At 38.7% G+C, this 21,516-nt stretch overlaps 1 protein-coding gene across 1 annotated transcript in view; it reads left to right on the top strand.

Moving 5' to 3' along the window:
- Nucleotides 1-21,032, top strand: part of GTF2F2 (general transcription factor IIF subunit 2) — an 86,245-nt gene extending 65,213 nt beyond the window's left edge. Inside the window, exons 7-9 of the mRNA XM_051778758.1 lie at nucleotides 7,276-7,375; nucleotides 15,300-15,443; nucleotides 20,157-21,032. Coding sequence (XP_051634718.1) covers nucleotides 7,276-7,375; nucleotides 15,300-15,443; nucleotides 20,157-20,276 — 364 coding nt within the window. The 3' untranslated portion in view covers nucleotides 20,277-21,032. The remainder of the gene's footprint in view (nucleotides 1-7,275; nucleotides 7,376-15,299; nucleotides 15,444-20,156) is intronic.
- Nucleotides 21,033-21,516: the final 484 nt, after the last annotated feature.

Here is a 21,516-nt window from a genome sequence, read left to right as displayed (position 1 = left end):
GCTCTGCTTTTGTTTATTCTTGCACTTCATCTTCTTGCTTGTGTTGGGCTGAAAGCTGAGCAGAGCAGAGATGTTCGTGGTGTGTGTTAAATGTTAAAATGGTGTGAAAATGTTAAAAGTATGGCAGGAACCAATAATGGAGGGTTTGTTTCCCTTCTCGGCACTAACTGATTGAATATGACTGTAGGCTGGAAAGGACTGCAAAATCCTGACATTTGTAACAACTGCAAAGCTGCAAACTTCTCTGCTCCTCCAGAATACATTAATTGTAATAAGGAAGTGTTGATTTCTTTGCAATAATTGATAGGACAAGAGGAAACAGCCTCAAGCTATACCAGGGGGGCTTAGATTGGATTTTAGCAACCATTTCTTCAGTGAAATGGATGTCAAGCACTGGAACAGGTTGCCAAGGGAAGTGATTGAGTCACCATCCCTGGAGGCATTTAAAAGATGTGTAGGGACTGTTAGGGACGTGCTGTAGGGGTGGACTTGGCAGTGCTGGGTTAATAGTTAGAACTGATGATCTTAAAGGTCTTTTCTAACTTAAATGGTTCTATGATTCTGTGGTTGGCCTTTCCATCAAATCACAGCCTGAATAGTGCTGAAAGGGCCATTTTACTTGGCAAGGTGGTGATGCTGTGACCCAAGTCCTACTGGAAGGCTAAGGAGAGTGCAGAGGCTGCTTTGCTTCACAAAGGAAAATGGGAATCTGTGCCCTTAAGGATATGTGGTCAAGGATCTTTTTCACTGCAAAAAGGGGTGCTGAGTAAATGGGGAAGCAACAAACCAAACATATAGAGACACAAATCTGGACAGACAAACCTAATGGAGGAAGAGACAAGAAACAAACTTTGTCAGCCACAGTAATTGATGGGCTACTTATAATCTCATTTAACAGTCACATTGCATAGAAGATATCTCTGAGTTATGATTCCTTTTTGAGCTTAGCCTTGGATAAAACACTTCCACCCACTCCCCAATGTGGACCAGGTACTGCCAGAGCCTGACTTCATTGGTGTCAGAATGCTTCTAGAGGAAATATCTGTAGACACATGTGAGCTAGATTAAAAATATCTCTGATGTCAAGCAGATATTATAGTTTCCTTCATGCTAATTGCATTAAGGTATCACTTAATATGTTAAAAGTTGGACATCAAATAAATAGAGAAAATTATTCAATTATATCACTCCTAGAATGCTGAAGTAGGTCTTATTTTATCTTTACATGATTTGTTCTCACAACCTCAGCGGAGGTTTTAGTCATTTGCAATGCTAAATTCAGAGAGGAAAAATGGGAGTGGTTTTAATCAATTATTCACATCTTGTCAGTCCAGAAAACAGAATGCATAAGAAATTGTTACTTATTGTTGAATTGCCATTTATGTCATCTCATTTTCTGTACTGGAGAAAGATATGTAGAATTGGAGTCTTCAGTTGTGACTGTGATGCCTGTCTGAGTATTAGACATGAAATTATCATATATTCCTATGATTCACTGCTTAGCCTTCAGCATATATAGTTGAAGATGTCAACTTCAGAAAAATCTAATACATTTCCTGAACATATAATAATTGTAGCACTTTTCTTGAAATGTCAGGATTTCAAGACTTAAAATTAGTTATAAATCATATTCCGTATTAATAATCTGAAACATTTCATTGGCAAATGCACTTCTTAATGCCATTTCCATTCAGCTCATGCTCTTCTCTGTCTGCCTGTCTAGTCTTAATAAATGGGGACAGACTCACTTTGCTTTGACTGTGTGTGTGTGTGTGCTGGAGTAACACGCAGCATCTCAAGAACAGTGGATTCATCCGTGCAACAGTGGAGTCATCAGCCTCCATTTAATGTGAGACAGTAGGACTTCTTGCAATGAAACCACAACATGCTGAATTTTCATGTTGCTAGTTCTTATCTTTCAGAATATATGACAAATTGTTTTGTGTAGCAACAGTTTGTAATTTTTATTACTATATAATGTGTATTTTTACCAGAATGGCCATTCTGGTAATTTCCTCTGTTGTTTGTGCATGGGCATTGCCATGGGGTTGTTTTACCAGGATGTGCCCCACAGGGTGCTGAATTCCCTTAGTTCTCACAGAATTACAAAAACTTTTTAAGTTTCAGCATCTTCCAGGAGTGTTCATCTCTTGCCCATTTCACTTCTTACATTACTAATATTCTTGCTTGGAAGAAAAGTCAAAAGAGATGCTACCTGAACCTCAGCAAGGTGCAGTAGTCCAAATGAATACAAAAGGAGTAAGTGTAAGGCTATATTGTTACATTTATTGCATTAGTTTGTTTTGGATGAGGTTTTTCAGGATGTACCTACCTCTGTCATTTTTGGGATGCTTAGCAAAATAGGAAAGCAGAGAAAAAGCTTTGTGGCCCATATCAAGTACTGTGAAACTTCATGTCATGCAGCTGTCAATGTCTGGTTCAAGTACAGAATTACTGAGTAAAAGACTATGAGAGCATTAGTCCTGGGCTTTCAATTCCCTGGTGTTGGGCTGGGAACTTCTGTGCGCAGTCAGAAAAAAAAGCTGCAAAACTGTGCAGAGCTGGAGAGTTTGTGTTTCTTCCCCTCCAAAGTTTGGGCAGTGGGCCTACTCTTTTCCAGTGCATTTCTGCTGGTTGATACTGTGGAGAGAGAAGCAACCCAACTTTTCCTTTTTTTGCAACAGTAAGGCAAAGCTCCTTACTTACTAGTGACCTGTGTACATATAGCCAAGCACAAAAAGTATTGAAACTTTCCTCTCTTGTCTGTGAAATAATTTCTTTAGAAATGTAAAGAATTCAAGCCCTAGCAGTGTTTCTGATTAATACTTTAATGCTTCGAATCTTTGAAACATTTGTTTTGTGACAAAAGATTAATCACAGTAGATTATCAGTTCTAAAGGTCTTTGGTTTATTTTGTATTGCTGGAAATTACATTGATTTAAAAACGAATGAATATCTCCTCCTAGGAGTGTATGTACTGTCTTCATCTGTCTCCCTGTATGAGCCTGCTGCATGTTGACAAGTCCTATAGAATTATTTTCAGACTGTTTGAGTGTTTTTTCCTCCTATTCAACTGTAAGCATAATGACAAATCAGAGCTGCAGTATAAAATGTATTTTGCTGGGAAATGACTGTGATGAATTCGATGCCGTGCTGGTTACTTGCTGTATTTCAAGGCAGAAGAGCTATATTTGATCTTGGGGGTGGAAGAGAAAACCACAGTGTGCAGGCTAGTGGCTGCTCTGTTTCTAATTTATTGGCAGTTTTGGGGGAAAAAGTCTACATTCTCTTTTTATTTTTTTTTAGACCAGATATTAGCATGAATTATGGCTCTAGCTATTTCAACAGGAGTTCAGTGGAAAATTTATTTCCTTGGAGAGTCTTGTGTAGTTCTGAGCCATAACTAAGTCTTTTAACTACTGCAAATCATAATAAAGAGTAATAGGTAAAAAACCACTGCTCCTTTAAATCAGTGTCACCAGTGACTCAGAATATCTATTGATTTTTTTTGTTTATTCCTACCAGCAGTTTCAATTAAGATTCAGCAGGTCCACTCTGAGAAAACTCTGCATAAAACACTGCTTCATATTTTTGGTTAATACTGCTTTTTAAATTCTCTTTAAGAAGTGAACAATTAAAAGTAATTATATCTGTAACACATTAAAACATCAATCTAAAAGGCTAGTATAATGCCCAATTCATAGCTTTTGGTGTGTATTTTTGAGTGTATAATTACTGGAATGTGTGTGTGTGTATATATATATATATATATACATGTATTTGATCAAATTTTTTCAGACAACAGCTATACAAATTTATAAAGTCAATTGTATTCACCCAGACATACTACTTTCTGAATATGAGAGAACTGCAGCATGGTTTTGAAAAATAAAACCAAATGCTGTATTTTCCCTGCAAGTAGTGTCTGTATCAACAAATCATCTGGACAAAATGATTACAGGCTGTTTGTCTTCACCCTTTGTAATGCACTTAGCAAATTTCAGTGCTTAATCCACACGTGAACCATTTGATAATTTGGTGTTTATACCACATTTGTCAGTCCCTTTACTTGTATTTGTGGATTTTAGGGAAGCTAATTCCAGATGTGCAACAGCTGTTGTTCCACATAGGATTGTGTGGCGATATTCTACATGGAAGCCTGATGGAAGGAAGGTAACCTGAGGCTATGTCATTCTCTGTGAGACCTTGAAAGCTGCAGAAAAAGAAATGAGAAGGGCAGCCATTAGGGAGAAGAGCAAGATGCATGTATAGAATAAATGATAGTAATAAAAAGGTTTCCCTCCTGATTCACCATGCTTGCCATATAAATTTCTGTATTGGCATGTGTCCACTGCTGTAATTGTTTGCATTAAAAAGTAATACCAGGAATGTAGTATATTTTTAGCTCTCACTACAGCAGTTTGTCAACTAGAAACAAAAAAAAGGTTAACATTTTACTGTAAGATAGTTTTCTAAAGACCATCTGAGATCTCTGAGATCTGTGAATCCTTGTAATTTGGAAACCTTTGGCAAGAAATCTCAAAGTACAACACAAACATCTCTGAAATTTTAGAGACATACATTTGTAGCTGATTAATTTGTTATTTGCTGTATGTAGATCTTCCTGAAGTCTTCTTCCATTTCACAAACAACCTTAGATTATCCATTTCCGTTTTCACTTGGTAGGCTTCCGTTCTGTTTCCTAAGCAAGCAGTAAGTTTTTCTGTGCTTTCAAGGTTGTATGCTGGGGCACTTCCCTTGTTAAATGTAACTTCACTGCCATCAACCTTTGGAAGAAGGCCTTTGAGAAGTGTATTAACTCTCCTACATGTTTGGGTTTCTGCTGGTTTGGAAACTGGCAGGTTAAAATAATAGAGCTAAAATGCATATCCTGCATGGTGAGTGAAAAATGTTAAGAAATAAGTTGCTGGTGTTCTTTTATGCAAAGAAGGATTAATTTAAAGGAGCTGCACTGAAGTGGGGCTTGAAATGTCCTGTATTGTGATTTTAAAATGCCAGAACAGGAAGAGACCTTTAAGATTGAATGGTGTCTGATGTTCATGACTGACAATTCACCATTGAAGGGCTAATGTTCTTTGGCTGTTTACCCGAAGAAATGGAGGATGTCGTAAATTTACATTGTAAAAAGTAATCAATATAAAGCCCAGTGCAAGGAGGATTAATCATGATGAAATGACTCCATCGAATGCCCATCTCTCCCTGAAAATGTGACACCAACTGATGTATTTAGGTATTGTTAGGACCTTGTGCTGCAGCTGTAATGAGAAGGACTCTCAAACAATATCACAAATCAAAGAACTAAATCTAGTGCACGTGAAGTTGGTGTACTGGCCTTGGAGGAGAGAAGAGTGACAAGAATTCCCAGTTCGTCTCAAGGACCCCCTGTTTAATGAACAGGAGCAGTATCAGTAAGCAGGTTGAGCAGAAAATCTCCTCTAAATTAAAACGTGGGGAGAAGTGAGATGAAAAATAGCTAGAATAGGGGAGAGGGAGGACTGGAAAACTCCCCAGGTCAAAACAGTAGAAAACATGGTGAAGAACTGCAAAAAAAAAAATAAAGCCAAACTATTTAAAAATTTAAAAAGTCACTGAGACCAAAAACAAACAAAAAAAAAGAAATGGAGAAGTGGAGAAAAAGACAGATTTGTAGAAAAGATATTGATTTAACTTTAGCCTATGGCTCTTTGTGAAACGTGAGTTTAGAAGACCTTTGGTAACCAGATCAATAAAACCTTTAAAATCATTTAATTAGATTGAAGGCCAAATGATAAACCCTTGTGATAAGTAAAAAGTGTTCATTGTTCATTTGCCTTCCAATTGATGTTCCTTCAAGCTAAGAAAGAAACATGCTATGTTTGGACAGAAGGCAACATTGATACAGAAATGTAGAATACAAGGCAGTGGTTGCTTAGGGGTAGTTAAAACTATAGAACAAATGACAAGTTTGCCAAGATTCAAGAGGAAGCAGGTTTATATCTATGTATGAATCAAAACTGTCCCCACCTACTGTCCAGCAATATAGCTATGAAAGATGATTGGCTTTACATCTAGTTGCTAAAACTAGAGAATTCAATTCCAAATTTAATACTTACTTCAAATCAATTTATTTAGGTTGTTCAGGTGTTAAATCAGAAGCATGCTGAATTTAAGCTTTAGCTTTTTCGGTGTACTTTATATCTTTACAAAAATAAAACAGTGATTTCAAACATTTACAGGGGTTTTTAAAGAACTGTTTTATCATTTTTATGTTTTACACTAGTAAACATGCAGTTATTATTTGAATTAATGTACCATATTCTTGTTTGGAAAGAAGCAAGCATCACTGTACATTTATTGGGCTGTAAGTCTTGTGTTTAGTAAAAATTTACTGTTCTGCCTAGAAGACACACCTTTGGAAATAAAAGAGCTTCACTGATGATGATGAACATATTAATTGTATGTGCCATAAAGCTATTTGTCTGAAGGGACCACATCCTGCATCTTTCTAGAGCTTGGTGTCTTGTGTCATTTCAAGTAGTAATTCTTGAGTGCTAAACCTGAAGTAAATGGAACACTCCCTCTACACCATCATAGATAAGTTTTAAATTATGTAGGGATGAACTTGACAGGATACCTTCAATCTCTGACCTTCTCAGAGTCTTTCCTAAAGAGGACTGGAAGTCCCCTGTTGTTGTCTATGTGATAGAGTCTTTATTGCACACTGGTTTGAAGTTGGGTGGATTTCTGTGGCTGCACATTTTTTAAAGTGCTCTTAAAAACATTATTTGTGCTCTTACTGTACTGTAATGCCAAAGGAAAGGTCACAGAAATTTATGTTTTTACATTAAAATATATAAGAGAAGGTCATGGAGTCAGCAGAGATGAATGAAAAGCTTTTTCATCCCTCAGCTGAGTAAACTGTGAGATTCTGAGTTTATTTGGGTTGGGTTTGATTTTTTTTTTCAACCTGAGCATTAGGCTTTTGGAATGAAATTTGTGTTCAGACATTGTTTTTAGTATCTTCCCTTCACAGTTGCTTCGTTTTCAGCATTTCATTTATATTCTGTAGCATATAGCACCATAATAATTCAGTGCCCTCAAGCAAAAATAGAGAAGAAAAAACCTAATTCAGAAGAGTGCATCTGTTTTTGCCTTATGGTTTGTTTGCAGCTGACCTTTGATAACGGTTGGTTCATACTTGCAGATTTTTAAAATTCATTTTGAGCATGTGCTTTTCTGAACTTTTTATTAATTATTTTTTCTTTTCTTTTGCAGATTACAGATAGAAGAATCTTCTAAACCTCTGAGGCTATCACAACAGCTGGACAAAGCTGTAACCACGAACTATAAACCAGTGGCTAACCATCAATATAATGTAAGTAGCTTTTAGTATTTTCCCTTCTTCTCTTCAGGAGGAGTTTGGCTTAGGATTCCAGAATTGGTCTGCTGCAGTCCTGCAGCATTTGCTCAGAGTTGGCCACTGTCTTTGGAAATGCTCCATGTTATCTGGTTTTCTCCCTGATTTTGTCTTCTGGGGATCTTTCTGTCTCATGACCAATATCACCCTTGGGGCTGAGGTCTGCCAGTTCTAACTGTCTTGTGTTACCTGATGGAGGACAGACCATCTTCACCCAAGCCTTTTTAGTGGCTTTATTACATTCTTCCTCTAGTCTTTTTTTTTAAATGCAATTTTGAAGTTTGTGGATAAAAAGCAGTTCTGGCTTTATGCTATGAGATGTGGAAGCACTGCTTAAAGCCAAATAAAATATCATCTGGAGCAGGGTAAAGGACTTGAAAAGAATCATTAGTTTCCAGTCTTTTGGAGCAATTAACAAGTAGAAAAGAATAACAGCTGATAATTTTTCACATTTCATACCTTCACAGTACATGTTATTGGCATCATTGGCTTTGTCAATATTACACCCACACTGCTCTTCCAGATCAGTTGATGTACATACAAACTATGATGTCCTTTTCCTAAAGATCCTCTTTGAGTAATTTGTATTTGTGCATATAGAATCATTGTTACTGTTGAATGTGAGAAATGTTAAATCATGCTTAAAATGAGTCACTGTGTTAGTCATTTAAACTTTTACACTTTTTATTAAGATTTTATTTACATAAAACAAATGACAATATACTAGATGATATTTAATCCTTATTATGAAAGTCAGTCCATTTCCACAGAACCAAAAATAATCGTTTCTCTCTCATGGGACTGTTTTGTAGTAGTTACTGTTGAAAGCCTGATCTATACATAGATGATCATACCAATATAACTATTGCAACTGAGGGAATGACATTTAACCAAAATAGTCACACTGGTATGTCCTGCTGTGGAGATGCAGTTTTGTGTGAGTAGATTCTTTTATGATGCCACTGTTATTCCCCTTCTTTAATTCTGAAATAACCTTCAGTGATGTACAGCTTCTCTTTCTAGCAGGATGCTGTGCCATTTCCCTGACACTACCATAATTACAGCAGTATGACTTCAACCTGGAAACAATCTTAGTATCTTTATTCCAGTTGCAAACTGCAGTCATCATGTCATTACAGAAATTAAAGTCTCCTGTGAGCTTGAGGGGGTATAAATAGAACATAACTGGGGCTCTTAGAAGTGATGATTCTCTTGTAATGTTTTTTATTGGTTACATGTAATGGAAATTCATTGGCAGTGTGTTTACTTTTCGTGTCTACCTTAAAGGTGTTCTGATAGGAAAATGCTAGTAAGAAGTACTTGTACTTGAGTCACCCTTGACCTTGCCTTGACTCTAAAAGCCCAAGCATGACTACCTTTCAAAAACATCTTTCTCTTCATTAAGTCTTTTATTAAGGTACAAGTTAGATGGCTGGGAAAAAGTCCGTGAACTTTTTAAACCTCTTGTTCTCTTGTTTGAATTTGTCTGCTGTGTTCAAGCAGCAATTGCTTTCTTAAAACTTGCTGCACTGCTTGTAATCATATGACTTATGTTGGGGACAGGACTTTTCACAAGAAAGAAGAAAAAAATACCATATGCTGATACATTCAGTCATCATCTGGGCAGTTTCTGAGAATAGAATGAGTATCTACTAAATAAGAAAGAAAGGGTTAACATTCCCTGAAGGAAAGCATTTAAAACAGTGGCTGCTCCATGCACCTATAAATTTACATACAAGAAGAAGGAGGAGGGAAATAAATTATATGTGGACGGGAAATAGCAATAGCTTGTTTGAATTCAAGGACTGGTAAAGTGATTAGAGGTTTTTTCACTAAATTATATTAAGCCTATCTTTTGTATTAGAAAAAATTGCAATTCCATTACAATATATGCTAAGACTGTGACTTAGCTTTTCTTCTCTGGGAAAGGGACCTTCGTTTTCTGTATGTCTGTAAGTGTTACACGTGTTTGCAAGGTTAATATTTTTGCAGCTGGATTCTTTACATGATTGAATTGTAATACAGCAGAAAATTTCTCTAGTGGTCCTGGTTACCTGTGCTGGTTTAGAGGTAAACCAGCAGGGGAAATGAACCCAACTAAAAAGAGAGATTATAACTCAGAATAACAATTTAATAAAATAATACAATAAGTACGATTATAAAGACAAACAATTGGTTTTAACCCAGAAAACCCAAATGTATAACCCAGCACCCTGGGGCATGAACAGAGTGGTGTTCTTTGGGCCCCCTGAGTCCAAAGTAAAAGGAGAGGGGAAAACCTCTTGGTGAGAGTGCTGTTGCAGTCTGGTCAAGAGTGGCGATGGCAGTCCAGTCGAGAGTGGTGGTCTGCAGTCTTCCTCTGGATCCCACGAGTGGTTAAAAATGTCCCAAGACTCCAAGTTTATATATCCTCCAGTTCAGGCAGGAATGCTCAGTACCTCCCTCAGGGCAGGGAGTTCCACAATGGGTGTGAGGACAAGAACACTCTCCTATCTCACAGGCCTCTTAACACCCTGTTTATAGCCTGAGGAGTCAGGCATGCTGTGGGTAGATAGTGTAAATGGTCTATTGATAACAGTTTCTGGGAAATAGCATGGAAGGCTATAGAATACACAGTTTTGGGTTACACCCATACGGTGATGAACTGGTCCCAGCTCTTCTAACTAGGACATTACCCCTTCAAAGACTTCTTTGTGATCCCCTCTTCCCACTGTCCTGGACTGTAGAGGTTGGTACCCATGCTCCAGGAGATAGGGAAACCTTTGAGACTTCTTTCAAGCATCTTCAGATGAAACTTTAGATTTAGATTGCTTCTCTATCACCTTTGTATTATCTGTCTACTGAAGCAGCTACATCAGCTTCAGTGTTAATGGTACTTCAAGAAGGCAATTTTGACAGCTTTTCAGCAAGCTTAGCAACATCGTGGGAAGGTAAACAAAGAGAAATTGATTTCAGTATGAAGTCTTGCAGGAATAAACTCACAACTTCTATGCTAAACAGTTTCTTCTAAGATGGTCTTTCCTTGAAGTAAAATCATATTTGAATGCTTTTTAAATTAAAAAACTACACAGCTTTAAAACAAATCTAATTAGTTTACAGAGTTGGCACATTCTGTAATATGATTATTAAAAAGTGTGTTAAGCCTACTGCGTAAAAGATTCCATTTGCAAAGAAAACAGGAAGGAAAAAATGAAAGGCTGCATTGTAACTTGCTATGAGCAGTGTATTCACAAAACAAAAAAGAAGAAAACAGCAACAGAGATACCATTCTTTTTTTTTTCAGTAGCACTTCACAATGTGCTCTGTGTTTTTAGACAACTATGGGAGCTGTCGCTAAAGTTGGAGGGAAATGCTAGAGTGTTGCTAATTAGAATGTGGACAACTGGGACACCAGCTGCAAATAACTTTTCAGTAAAGGGATATTCAGTTTTCTATGTGAGTTGGTTTTATACATTAATGAATTAAGAATATTGGAATATTCACATTGCATTTGCCTAAGGAATACAAATACTCCTATCTGATTTACCTTAGCTCATCCAGAGAATGTAAAATAGAAGCTTCTACTGCAGAGAGTGTGCTGAGGCAATAAAATAATAGAGAAAGAAGAATGCTGGGCAGTACAATTTACTACCAAAAAAAAGACTGTGCATTGATTAAAAAGACTATTTCGTGTTATTTTCCAGGAGACTGTTAATTGCGTCCTTGGGATTTTATACCCAGTCATGAAATAGTTGTCTCAGAGACCTAATATCAGTGAAGAATTTTCTTATTGTTACTTTGGGGTTTTGTGTAGGAAGCATCAATTTTTAAGCAAATATGTTTTTTTCTGCACATGGAAAGAGTTATAGTTGATAGCTGGTTGCTTGCTAAGCACATTTTCACTATATGTCATTTGAAGAGTACAAACAGTACCGTGGATTTTTTGATGTTGATCTTAGAGATTGCCTTGAGAGTCCCAGCAGCTTTTCCCGTTACAATCATGTTGCTTACCCATTATTTCCATAGCTCTGCCTCATACAGAAGGAATAACCTCAGTGCTTCGCTCTTGTTCTTGCTCCTTAAAAACAAGACAAAAACCAGAACAGGAGGAAATCCGGTTCTTCCATCACTTCAGCTTAACCTTCCACCTAAGGAGGTTCCAGTTTGTTTCTGGTTTTCTTCTTGTTCATTTTGATTTTGTCAGTTGGGGAGGTAGAAGACTTCAGAAGGGTTAGTATAACAGCTGCTGGTGTGGCACAGGGATGCAGCCTGTGTCTTTGTCTTTTATGCCTCATCTTTCAACTGGTGCATTTTTGAGTCAGAGAAAAGTTGCTACCCTCAGAAACAAATGCATAAGTCTTTGCACTGAAAAGTGACCTTAGGTGTATGCAGGAACCCAGAACTCAGTCAAGCATTGCAAATAGAGATGCCACCTTCTCTCCTACCATCTTCTGAACTTCAGCTCTGAAGTGTTGGATGCTTTTCTGGCAACAAATTAAGGCTGGATAATCCATCTCTTCTTGTAAAATGTTAACATCTGCATGTATTCAAAAAATTTTTAATGTACTTAGTCCTAATTTCCCATAAACCAGTGTATCAAATGTAATAGGGCTCCAATGAAAATCCAGTAGCGTGTTTTTTACTGATATCATTTGTGACCTGATCAGCAACTGCACAGAGAAACTGGAAAATTCTGTGCATCCCTAAGTCAGAAAAGGCTGAAAACTCAGGCTCAAGAAAGCCAGCTGCAGCTGATTGCAGTGACTAGTTAGGAAACTGCTTCCAGGAGAATACAGTGTCAGTGTCTTGATTCCATGAAGTTGTAGGTGTGCTTTCCTTCTCGTGTCATACAACATATCCTACAGGGCAGTAATTCCAATGAACTACCAAGGGAAAGAATCTGGAGCAGTTTTCTAAGAGGACCAAAAATGTTTGTTGATTAGGTTAGATGATTTTTAAAAAGACCTCAACAGGTTGGAGAGATGGGCAGAGAAGAACCATCTGAAGTTCAACAAAGGCAAATGCAGGGTCCTGCACCTGGGGACAAATAACCCCAGGCACCACTAAAGGATGGAGGCTCACCTGCTGGGGAGCAGCTCTGTGGAGGAAGACCTGGGGGTCCCGATAGACTACAAACTGTCCATGAGCCAGCAATGTGTCCTTGTGACCAGGAAGGCCAGTGGTATCCTGGGGTACATTAGGAAATGCATTGCCAGTAGGTCAAAGGAGGTAATCCTGCTCCTCTGCTCAGCCCTAGTGAGGCTGCATCTGGAGTGCTGCATCCAGTTCTGGGCTCTTCAGGACAGGAGAGACAGGGAGCTCCTGGACTGGATCCAGTGGAGGGCTGCAGAGATGTTGAGGGGACTGGAGCATCTCTCTTACGAGGAAAGGCTGAGAGAGTTGGGCCTGTTCAGCCTCTAGAAGAGACAACTGAGAGGGAACCTCATCAATGTGCATATTAATGCCTTTTTGACACTTGAACACTCACGGATCTCATACTTCATCCTACATTTTGCACAACAAGGAGCCAGTCTCCTACTCCCCACTCTTTGTGTCATTTCTTTAGGTGCTTCATACAGAAACCCTTGTTCACATACCAGGACATGGATAATGCTGTAGTTATAGTAACTTTTAGATGAATGAGATTTATCCAGCTTCTTCAATAACTGCATGATGATGTGAACATACCCACATAACTGGGCAACTGCTTTGTTGGTGGAGCTGCAACCAAGAGAGGCAGGTAACCCCTAGTGACCCTGGCCATACTGTTTGGTAAAGAATTCAACTCATGTCATGTTATGGTGTCATAATTTTCTATTGTATTAATGGATCCTGACAGTATTCGGGGTTTTTAGTTTTAAAGTGTGTCAACTGAGTAGACTTGTTCATATATATATATTTCACTGCCATTGCAGTTCTACTTCCTGTGTTTTTGACTAGGTGCAGTCTACGTGCATTGTCCTGCATGGTGAGATTGTACCAGTAGAGAAACAGAAATGCAATCTACAACAGGACCTCCAAAGCTTGCAATTTAGACCTTTTCAAGGTCAACAGAAGCTCCTAATAATTTTCTCTTGGAGTTCAGAAGAAGCGAATGTTTTGACGTACTATGGTTTATAGGAAATCCAGTGTGCTAGGTTTACGTCCCTACTCTAGTGTCTGTGGTGTAGCAGCTCTGCTGTAGATCATGACAAGCGAGATGATGTACTGTGAAGTTGGTTTACTTGATGTTACAGTTTGCTATTGTTGCAAAGCTATCACTGTTTTAAAGATTTGTTCTTCTTTAAATGCAGAGGCTAAAGAGTTAAATAATTACACAAACCTGTATTAGTGGATAAAAATCAATTGTGTGGTGGGTTTGTGTGATTAGATTGTAGCTTTTATAACACTAATATGCAGTTAGAAAAGCAGACAAGTATTTGGTTGTGCAAACCCCTTTTAGGTTTAAAGCAGAAGAAACAGACTTCAAGCTATAGGTTGGGAACAATTGCTCTGCATTCAGTTACATCTGTTTCAGGATTTGAAAGATATTTGGCTGGCTGGAGATCTGTGAGCTATGGCAAAGGTGGTAATAGTCTTAACCTGCTTTGGGACATCTACCAAGAGACAGACTATTTTCACTCCGAGACTAGGAGGGATTTAGCTGGCAAGGAAACATAGGAAAAAAATAAATTGTGCCATAAAACCAATCTCTCTTCTTAAAAATAAGATTTTTAGTATCCAGTAGAACTGTGAATTTTCATTTCTAGGCTTTTTATCCAAAGGCCTTCCTTTTGAGGATCAGGTTTGAGACATCAGAAGCGGAATGACTCGCATACAAAATTATCCTAGCTTACAGCCAGGCATGTGTCCCTCATGGATCACATGAATCTTTTCTGCTGTACATTGTGCCTCTATGGATTCACCCACGCAGTTTGCCTGAAAGCACTTGATGATTACATGAGTTACATTACCTTCTGCGTCACTTTTGTTGGTTCTGAGGAGCTTGGTGGTTTTCTGTTATCGAGGGTGGTATTGGGGGTGGATGGGGTGATATGCTGGCAGGTGTTGTGGTTGGTGCTCTGTGGTAATTGGGGTTTGTTTGGGGTGTGCTGGTCTGTGCAAATCATGCTGTTAATGATGAATCAGAGGAAATATTTTTGGAAGTGATAAAAGTTTCTGCAAAAATACATGGTCATCTTGTGCAGATTATAATGGTTAAGTAATTTTTAATATGCAATTTGAAGTAGTATGATGTGTGGCAACAAGGGGCCTCTCCCTGCTTAGAAGGTTTATGTTTTTGGGTGTAACTGTTGTAACTTTGGGTATACTACTGGGATTTGTCCTGAAGAGAAACCATCTGCATCCTCAAAGCATGTCTTCCATTGCTGAAGACTGTATATTAACAGGGTGGATGCCTTGAGTACTGTTTCTGGAGTAGATAAGGCAGTGCCCAAGGCCTGTCTGAGCATCCTTTGGGTTGTTATGCTTGCAGATGCAGACCATGTTGGTCTGTGAATTTTCCCAAGTATGGCAGTTTGTAAGTGGTTTGACATTTGTTGTTATACTTCAGAAGCTGATATCAACAGAGGTGGATGGAGAATCCCATCTCAGTTTGGATTCCTGACCTATTATTAATTTTTCCTCTAGGTTTGGGAACACCATGCAGGCTCTGTTTCTGCGGTTTTTTTCTGGTTAAAGCAGAAATACATATCTGAAAAGCTTATTGTGCTGAGGACAAAATGCTTAGTTTGTGTTCGTAAAAGAACATTTGAATCTTCAAAAGAAAATTTTCCAGATGAAAACCACTGAGTCATTAAACAGTGTTTTATTAAGTAGAAGAGGTTTTTTATATCTTGATGTTCACCACTGAGAATTACAGAGCATTACATATGAATTGTCTTCAAAATGTGTTTTGTAACAGATTGAATATGAGAAGAAGAAGAAGGAAGATGGAAAACGAGCTCGAGCTGATAAACAACAAGTGTTGGACATGCTTTTTTCAGCCTTTGAGAAACATCAGTATTACAACATTAAAGACCTGGTGGACATAACCAAACAGCCCGTGGTATGTACTAGGAGTCTTGTAAATACAACCATTTTCAGTAGTTACTATTGTGTATATTTTACTTATCCAGAAAATAGTTTAGTACATATTATATACCTTTGAAACAGCTCTCTAAATATGTTTCACAATGGACTGAATTCATCAGTTTTAAGTTTGTTATTGTAGGACAGTGTAGGATACCAGTCATTGCAGTGAGTATGCTTTTTCTCGACAGGGATGGTTTAAATAACCTAAATGATCACTTTCTTATTTAGGTTTGCTTTAATACTGGGAACCAAATTCTATAATGCTCTCATGTCTCCCCTGCTACTCTCCTTGGTGAAACCTAGTTCTTTTGGCTGTAGACAGCTTGTATAAGTGTGTGGTCAGTCCTTCCTTCAGCTTCTGAACTTTATCTTAGCAGAGCAACAGGGGTTACTCTTTTTCTGTGGGTCTAAAAAAAACTGTGTTTCATGGAATTAGTATTAAATGCAGGCATTATCCAGCTCAGGCATCATGTCAATGTTCCCAAAAGCACTGGATTTCCTTTACAAATAGAATAATTTTTAGGATAAGAGTTTAGGTGGTTGATATTTAGGATTTATTTTGGGTTAAACACTCTTTTGATACACAAAAAGGAAAAGCACAAAGGCATCTGCTTATGTGGTGGTTTTGTTGTCTTGCAGTGTCTGCCAGCCTCTTCATCTGTTTATCCTAACTTTCCAGTTCTTTCCCTTCTTCCCCTGTTCAAGCTTTCCTTGAGCAGACCTGTTGCGATGCGGAGGGAGATGATGACACGTGAAGTATCTTTGGTGTTTTTGATGTTTTTCACTGCCAACTTAAATATCTATCCTCAACCCAGCTGCAGATTTCAAAAAACTTAAAGGGACTTAATTTTGAGTCTAAATGAAGCAACAATGTCACAAGAGCTAAAGCAGAAGAACAGCAACATCTGGATTATGGAAAAAATACTCCTATGTAAAAAAAGGGGGGGAAAATAAAGATGCTTACTAGTTTTGCTCACTTCATGTTTAGAATTAAGTATACCTGTGTCAGAGCATTGGCATAAGGTGCACAATATAGTTAGAAGCTGCACAAAGATGTTACCCAACTCAAACCCGTGTAGGTTCACTGTATTCTAGTACCTTGAAAGAAACTAGTTGAGTAACATATTTGTGTCTTCCATTCCATTCATGTATCTCACGAGTCAATTCTTTATCTGTGTGGCAGAGAAGGTACGTGGATCATGGGAAATGAGAAGGAGGAAGGAATAGGAGGAAGATATGGAGGAAGTGGCAAGAAAATTTTAAGTGTTTTTGTTTGTTTGTTTTGTGGTTTTCTGGTTTTGGTTGTTTTTTTTTTTTGTTAGAGAGGTGTAACAATCACTGTCTTGATCACTTTGAATGTACGTAGGTGCAGATTTATCCCATCTAGCATGACATCAGCTAGCAATAGTCATCCACAATTCCCACTTAAACCACTAGAGAACTTGAAGTTACAAATAAGTAAGGGTATTTTTCTTACATAATGGTAAATGTAAATAGTAAATTAAACCCTTGCTACAGAATATGTTGCATGTTACACAGGAAATTGCTGCTAATTTTATTTGTGATCATAAAATCACAAAGCAAGTCTGTTCTGAATACAAATATTATGGTAACCTGGGTTTATTTGTTTTCCATTTTAATGAAAAATAACAATTTGCACTAGTAGGCAAATCTGTTGCCACCTACCCAGATGTAAGTACTGAGTGCTCCCTGGAAATACTACAGTAGTTCTAGATTTGGGCTACATGGTTGAGAACATAATACAATTTTCTGTGAGCAATCAAATGTTTGTGAAGAATGGAACCAGTATGGAACCAGTGGTCTAAGATGAACTGTCTTTTTAAAAAATTACATTTTAGCTTGAAGTAATGGTTGTCCTAAACACAGTGGGGTTTGTTTTCCCCTCGAGGTTTCAGAAGGATTTTCAGAGCTTGAAATTTCACTCCTCAGTAATTTTTATCCCACGATTCTTTAATAACATTTCACTTTCTATGAAAAAAAATCAAGAGGGAAGGTGGAACAGAGCAGGGGATGCCTTGAATGTACAAACAGATCACGTACAAATGAGCTTCTGTGTTAGAATTCTATGTATATAAGCATACTGAATCCCTTTCTGAGAAAAAAATTGTGGGTCCCCAGTATTTGGCATTAGTGGGGGAAGTGTGGAGTTCCTCTTGATGGTATGGTGTCAGAGTAGTATGTTTCATGATGTATAGGCCAGCCTGGTGCAGTGAAGATCCAGATGGATAGTCCTGGTTTCTAGGAGAACTGATCCTGCGGGAAAAATCCTAACATCCCTTGAACTCCCCTCATCAAGACACTTGCTTTCAAGTAAGGTACAGCACAACAGGATTACCCCTGATTTGTAATTGTCTAAAAGCTCCAGCAGTTCACAGTTATCTGTGCACGTACAGTGATTTTTCGGGGGGCTAATGTTTTTAGCTGCCCTCTCTAAAGCCACTGCTGCCTGGTTCTCCCCTGCACCAGAGATGGCAAATCATCAGTTGCTGTGGTTTCATTGGTTCCAGCTTGAAGTTCCGTTACTTGTGGCACTTGCTATTCAGTTTGGGTTGGTCTTGTTCCATTTTATTATGCTGTTGAATCAAAACTCTTGGAAGTTTTGCCCTGAGAGAAGCAGAACTGCCTGGGGAGTTAGGTCTGAAAACTAGCTGAAATTAAAAGTAACCCTCATATAGCTGGGTGGGCAGTTTTGAGTGAGTGAGCGCCAGGAGCTTTGGAATGTGCAGCTGCAGTGGTTTTGCACTGCCTGAGCCCAGCAGCACCATCACGCCTTGTGACCTGGCTTCCCAGATACAGACCTGTCAGCCCAGGAAATGCATATGGATGTACTTCATGAGACTAAAAGCAATTATAGGATTTTTTTCCCCAATTCTCTGTTCATGTGGTCTAGAGCAGAATTTAACCTTGCATCCAAGAGTTCCTTCCACGCTCTCTGCCATGTTTTGAAGTCTCTGTCAGTCGTGCTACTGAAAGCTACCTTGTGAGCCTGCACAGGGATTGCAGTCAAGGCAGTGGATATGCAGCTTTACACATCTACCCATAACCCATGTAGAAACCTCTTTCTCACCTGCTTTCAGCACCTTCAAAAAAGTGCGTGGCACAAAGAGAGTGTCGTCCTACAAAAACGTTTGTGCACTGATTGCTGTTGTAGTGAGCGCGTTTGTCCTGCGTACCTGACTCCGGAATAATGACGGCATCTCTGCAATAGGCAAGATGCGGAAAGGTGTGCGAAGGGATGTACAGCGATCTGCTGCTGCCACCTGCTGGGGTTGGCATCCTGCGCCCTCGAAGGCCAAGGAACCATCCTGGCAGTGCAAAATAAACTCTCTGCTCACAGCTCCTGTGCCCAGCCACTCCGCTCCAGGAGAAGACCCTAAGAAACTAGTTCTTATATGCAGTCTGCTACAATCACCTTTCTTACTTGTGGGACCAACACTTCTTGTTGCTTTGAGATAGGTTTTTAAGAATAATTTTGCTAGATGAGTCCACATGAAGTGTCATCATTAGTGTGGGATCTGGATTTTTATTTTACTTTGTATATTTTTGATGTGTACCTAGAAAGTAATGATTGGTTTCTCTAAAAGAGACATTTTCTTTTCTGACTGAGAACATAGTTTTTATTTGTTTATTTCCCACCTTTTCCATTTAGCAAAAGGGAGAAGAGTGTAAGGAACAGACTGGGCCATCGGCATTTCTTTTTTCTATGTCCTCAACAAATATTTGCTGGTTTTAATGAGTTAGAGTATATTGATATTTGCGCTTAGTGGAACTGTAGATGCAGAAAATACATGGGTTCCAATAACTCCAGTACAGTATATGCACTCCAAGAAGATTAAATTGCTCAAACTAAAGCAATTATGAATTTAATGTGAGGATTCTTAAACTGTGGTCTGTGGTTGCCATGGCAATCCATTCACATCAGTCCCAATTAATATTTAAACAAACAAGCAAGAAAATGGCTCTTAAGAAAATTACTGGTGTTTATTGTAAAGAGTAAAGCAGGGCAATATTAGTGAGCTGTGTTTTCTCAAAGGTTATACTGCTGGTATCATAGCTGTACTTGTTTTGGGTTTCTTTCTTTCTCTTCCAAGTCTAAATAATTTAATGTATTAGAAAATCTTCTGACATCTACTCAGTTCTCCTCTAAAAATGAGGCCATAATAAAATGCTTAAAGCCTTTAAGCCAACAGTTTGGGGTTTTGATAGTCTGAATAAAGCAAGGAGTTTCAAGATAATCCCAACCCAAGCAAGAAGAAAGATCAAGAGCTTTTAGCTCAAGTGGAGGAATTCCAGCAGGAGGATGCGTGAGATAACCGGCTTCCCAGGAGGTTCTGGGAGCTTCATTTTGGCAGCCCATGGAGCAGCCCATGGAGCATCCATCTTGCTAGTACTTGCCTCTCACAGGGGACTGCATGGGAGTCATCATCCCTGGGGCTCGGGTGCTCCCTGCTGCCTCCCTGGGGCCTTGCACCAGGTGTTACACCCGGGCTGCTCTAATCCCTGTTGGAGCCTGAGGGTTGAAGTCCACGGCAGAGCCGTTATTGCCAGCGCCAGTCAACCAGCCTTGCTGTCCACGCCTTGTGAACGGGGTGAATGCAATTGAGCAGATATGTAGGAACCCTGGCAATTGCCTGCCTGTATAATATGAATTTTTGTTTTCTTTCAGATATACTTGAAAGAAATTTTGAGAGAAATAGGCATCTACAATGTGAAGGGGACCCACAAAAACACATGGGAGCTGAAGCCAGAATACAGACACTACCAAGGAGAAGAAAAGAGTGATTAACAAAAAAATTTCAAACCAAGAGAGAATTAGAGTTATTGCACTGAGGGAACTGTGGTGGATTTACAGGCAGGACGAGCACAGTGCAATTATGCAAGGATAAAGATAAATTAAAGCAGCTGATACTTTGTAATTTTCTGTAGCTCTTTTCCCAAGGAATATTTCTTGTATGTTTCTATAAGTGGGTTGTCTTTTGACAGGAAAAAAATGTTTATAGAATAAACTTGTATTAGATTTATCTTTACTAGAAATCTTTTGAGCTCTGAACTTACTTTTTCTTTGTAGCTTTGTGGCTTTTCCAAGCCTCAATGACTTTGAAGGAAAACGTGTCCTAGAGGAACCCAGGACTTTGTGGTTTAGCATTCTACTATAACCAGGTTAATAAACCCTCAGTTCTGCTGGGATCTGCTAGGGCTTCATCTGGAAGGCTGCAAGGGTACACAACCCTTTGTGCAGTGTTTGGGTGGAATGGACATGATGCTCCTATTAGGATCGGGCTTTAGGAAAAACAGCCACAACCATGGTGCTCATCACAGTCCTCAGACTCCGTGGGAACAAATCAATAGTTAAGAACCCGTAAAGCAAAGGCTGTTTGACACACAGGTCAGTGGGACAAGGACAGTCCCCTCCAGGTGATTACTGAGAAAAAATTGAAATGCCTGTTAGGTACAGCAAGGAGTAGTTTTATTTTTGTTTTCTTTTTATGCTGATACCTATGTTCTGTTCAAGCATATCAATAAAACATTATTTTAATTTGTACCACGCAATGTTCTACAGTATTGACTGAACATGTGATTTAGGTGGCATAGGTCTGAAGGGTGTTTTCAAACCAAGGGGTTTTTATTGCAAGCTTTGCCATTGGATTCCTCTGTGCTTTGGGAAAGATTGCTGAATTTATCTGTGTCTCTGTTCCCCCATTTTTGAAATGCATATTGCAAGGGTTGTCTGTTCAGCATCCTTTTGGGAGGGAACTATTTAATTATATTCTCAAAGCTTTTATGTTAAAGAAAGAGCAAAGAACACGCTGGAAAAAACCTTATTAGTATACCTGTAAATGAAGCAGGTGAGGTTTGATAGCACAACTTTCACACTCCCTCAGGTCCTTCAGACTGTGCATCATTTCTGCCCACTCTAATGAAACAAGGTCTGTGTGAAAAGCAAACATCCCACTATTGGTCCACTTAGAAGCAATGAAAGGCTTGCAGGAGTGTCAAATGCCTTTGGAGGCTTGTAAAACTCTGAC

Source organism: Manacus candei, unplaced genomic scaffold (genome assembly GCF_025592945.1).
Source record: "Manacus candei isolate 608988 ecotype Guabito, Panama unplaced genomic scaffold, ASM2559294v1 h1tg000014l, whole genome shotgun sequence".
Lineage (NCBI taxonomy): Eukaryota > Metazoa > Chordata > Aves > Passeriformes > Pipridae > Manacus > Manacus candei.
The sequence above is the reverse complement of the archived record's forward strand: the minus strand, read 5'-3'. Positions and strand labels throughout refer to the sequence as shown.